Here is a 3,800-nt window from a genome sequence, read left to right on the forward strand (position 1 = left end):
TCTCTCTCTCTCTCTCTCTCTCTCTCTCTCTCTCTCTCTCTCTCTCTGTAAAACACATCGAATACGTGCGGCGCACAATTCTTCGCCTATCACACCAGAAATGAAGTCAGCAACTCAATAGAAATATATATATTTCTCGCTAGAGAGAAGCAAAGAAAATGTATGAAAAAGTAAAAACAACAACAGCGGCACAAAAAAGGTTGAATATTTGCTCGGTCGTTTTCAACGGTTTCATTCTTCTCTTTGGTATTCCAATTTGATTCGACACGAACGAACAAACGAAAGGAACAAAAAAAAATATTCCGTTGTGCCATCGCCACCGCCATCGTCGCAACTTTTTTTCTCTCTCCCATTTGGTTGGCACACACACGCAAAATATTAATAATTTTCCACTGGCTGATTTGAGAGAAAAAATCGAAAAACGAAGAAAAAAACATTCAGAAACACACCACGAGAGAGAACGCAATTTTTTTTTCGTGATATCGCCCCATTCAATCGGTGCGAGAGAAAGAAGAAAAAACGAAGAATTGGAACGATTGCAGCAGCTGCAGGTTCACGGACAAATAAACATATTTATTTTGGTTGACCATCACACGCACACATGCGATTTTTCAGGCTCCTGTTTTTCCTCAATCGCGTCATTCATCAAGCCTGCCACTAATTTCATGCCAAGGCTCATTTTTCCGACTGTCGCAATTTCTGTTTCTTTTTCATCGTTGTCATTTTCTTATTCGATCGCTCACCGTTTTTCCAAATCGGCTGTGTTGTGCATTGCAGATTTTCATGCCGCGCGCGCATCCCATTTCAGATCGAATGATTTTCGCACTCGGTAATATTTTAACGGATTATATATGGCACTGAAAGTGGCAAAGACGCACTTAATCTTGCGCCTCGGTATGAACAATAAAGTATAAGGGAAAGGAACAGAACGAATATAAAAACGTATCGTAAAACGAACAGAGAATAAACATACACTCGCTCAGTGAGTTCACCCAGACACTTCAGTTAGTAGCATTGGTATGCACAATATAAACAGCAGCTATGCGCGCACCCAACAAATTCGCCTTTCGATCGAATATGTACGTATTACTCATCACGATTTCATGAAAAGCAAAAGCGAACGGCAACAAAAGTAAGAGACATACACAGAACAGAAAGAGAGCTTGCGCAAATCCGAACACCACGTTCTATATATTTTTCCCACTGTGTCTTCTTTTCTTTTCTGTTTGCCTCGTCCTCATCGAACTTCATCTGCTTTTCTTTTGCTCTCACTGTTTTTCTCTCTGTCTGTCCCATTTGCCAATTTTAAAATTCAAGTTAGAAAGATACATTCAAATAAAGTGTATTACTTAGATGTGATAGAGACTTTTTTTTGTTCGGGTGCTCGTTCACCGTATGGGAATGCCAAGAGGTAGTTAGTTTCTTTTGTTGCGTGCAACATTTTCTGTTTTTAAATTAGATTAGGTGGAATTGGAATTTCATAATGTCATTAAATGCACCACAAATTTGAAACAAACCGAACTCTATCATCCAATTAATGGCGTTTTCTTTCTGTTCCTTTTGCAACACCGTCGATCATTGCAAGCATTTCAGTCAGCACACCGAGAAACTTCGATATCGCAGAAATTCGAAGTAATGAGCCAAAACTTGCGGTGTTTTTTTTTTGTTTCGTTCTCATCTTTGAAACGATACTCTTCTCGCGTTATTTCGCTTTTTCTCACACTCTCTCGCTATTTCGCTTGAAAACGATTCATTTTGTGTTGTTCAATGTTGCGATAAGGGAATCAATCGCGCGTCTATTGTAACGATGGATGGGCACGGATAATGTGTTTTGGGCTTGAGCGCGCGCATTCGTTTGCTCGTCTCAACTCAAAACTCCACTCAAATGCACAAGGTCACAAACATAAAACTTACCCGAAATTGTGGAAATCGTCGCGAATGGTCATTCTGTGCCTGACAATTGTTAGCGTTATTCATATTGGGTTGCTGGTCATGCTGGGGCTGATGGGGATTTTCACTGGTATTATTTATCACAGTCGGTTTCATTGTTTCATACAAAATTTCCCTTTTTTTCTCGATTTCACAAAATAACACACTCTTCTCAATGGCAAGCTAAGTTAATTTTCAGCTTTTGATTCCTGTACATAGGAATTTTCCACATACATAAACTTCACGGTTCAATTTCTCGCTGTATTATTTCGTTGATTATTGATTTGAGATTAAGTAAATCTACACGGAGAAAAAATTCGTCGATTTTGTTAATCCTTGGTTGATTCGTTTGATGGCACCTGTTTTTTCTTTCTTTATTTACTGTTGGTAGAAAAAATATATTTCGTTTTGTTTTTGCACTTAAAAGTTTGGATCTCTTGTGCGCGATATAAAATATTCTTCACACTTACGTATCACTTATTTAACTGACGAAAAAGTCGTTTGCACGTTTTGTTTTTTGTTGTTCTCACTCGCGAAACATCACACGAAATGAATGTACATGTAGCGAATGTCGAACGCACACCATCTGTCCGCAACTTGTAGGCCAGGCCTAACGTCGCACGCGCGCACACACACATACACACTTTCTCTGTCGCATCGTCTTGCTCGCACTGTGGCCGTCGCTGTTGTCGCCTCACACACCACACCGTGGACGCGGACAGGCAATGTGGGCCCCTGTGTATATGTCGCATTTTGTGTGGGAATTTCGGTTTTGGTTTTTTTTTTCCTCTTTTACATTTGCAATACAGCGCGTATTGCAGGTAATCGCCGCAATACACTCACTCACATCAATTTCAAACGTTGATCATTTTAGCAGCTAATTTACTATATTATTTCCAATTGTTCATATCGCTCGCGTTCGCTCTCACACCCATACAACACAAACCGTGTAATGAATTCCTAGAAACTTGTAGAAATAACTCGAAACGAACGACAGAGAAAAAATATTTTTTTTCTGTTTGCGAAAATTGAACAGCTAAACAGTAAATACTTAAACGATGCATCTAAGCTTTAGATCGCGCAAATTTTCAACATGACACAGCAGAATGTTCGAGACGTTCGTTTTTTGTTTTCTGGATTGCAAATTGGATTGAATGTTCTCGAAATTTCTTTTTGTTGAAAAAACAGTACTATTTGGGACATATGCTAGGTCATGTGATTTACTCGAATCTGTACTTACGTCATTTTTTGTGAGTTTTTTTGTTTTGTTTTTCAATTTACTTTCTATATAAAGTAATTTTCGGTTTTTGGACCGCTTTTTGTTGCTTGCTTTCATCGAAATTTCTTACTTTTGAGAAAATGTGTCATTTTAGCCAAAAATATTTGTCATACTGTTAATGGACGCAGACTTTCAAGCAACTGAAATTAAATTAATGAAAATTCTTGGAAAAATGAAACTGAAGTAATGAAAGATATCAAGAAATAAAGATTAAACCAAAAATCAAAGGTGAAAATAAATGAAATCTACTCTAGATATCGAAGCTTATTCCTATAATCCAAATATTTTCATCGAAAAGTATCTCGAACTTTCGATTTCTTGATGCATTGAATCACAATTACAAATCACTTGCATATGAGGCTGTGAGAATGAAAATGGCAATAAAGGATTTAACATTCTGAAGCGCATCAAGAAAAAAAAATTCGCTAAAGTGAATCATGAGTTCTGAATACGCAAAAGTGAACCATGAACATCCTATGCTGCCCATGTAAATTCATGTTTCACTTTTGCATATTCAGAACTCATGATTCATTTTTGGGATTTTTTTTTCTTGATGCGTTTCAGAATGTTTATTCCTGTATTGCCATTTTCA

At 37.6% G+C, this 3,800-nt stretch overlaps 1 protein-coding gene across 5 annotated transcripts in view; it reads right to left on the reverse strand.

Moving 5' to 3' along the window:
• The window catches only part of LOC129575019 (BAG domain-containing protein Samui), a 7,104-nt gene extending 3,761 nt beyond the window's left edge, over positions 1-3,343 (reverse strand). The window contains exons 1-2 of one of the 5 annotated variants that reach the window (XM_055457803.1): positions 3,170-3,343; positions 1,915-2,889 (exon numbers count right to left, since the gene is read on the reverse strand). In XM_055457803.1, coding sequence (XP_055313778.1) covers positions 1,915-2,046 — 132 coding nt within the window. In that variant the 5' untranslated portion in view covers positions 2,047-2,889; positions 3,170-3,343. Of the gene's footprint in view, positions 1-1,914; positions 3,020-3,169 lie in introns of those variants that run through there. The other 4 variants (XM_055457800.1, XM_055457805.1, XM_055457802.1 and 1 more) reach the window with 4 other exon arrangements.
• Positions 3,344-3,800: the final 457 nt, after the last annotated feature.

Source organism: Sitodiplosis mosellana, unplaced genomic scaffold (assembly GCF_009176505.1).
Source record: "Sitodiplosis mosellana isolate CC-2019 unplaced genomic scaffold, AAFC_SMos_1.0 Smas_scaffold_6166, whole genome shotgun sequence".
Classification (NCBI taxonomy): Eukaryota; Metazoa; Arthropoda; class Insecta; order Diptera; family Cecidomyiidae; genus Sitodiplosis; species Sitodiplosis mosellana.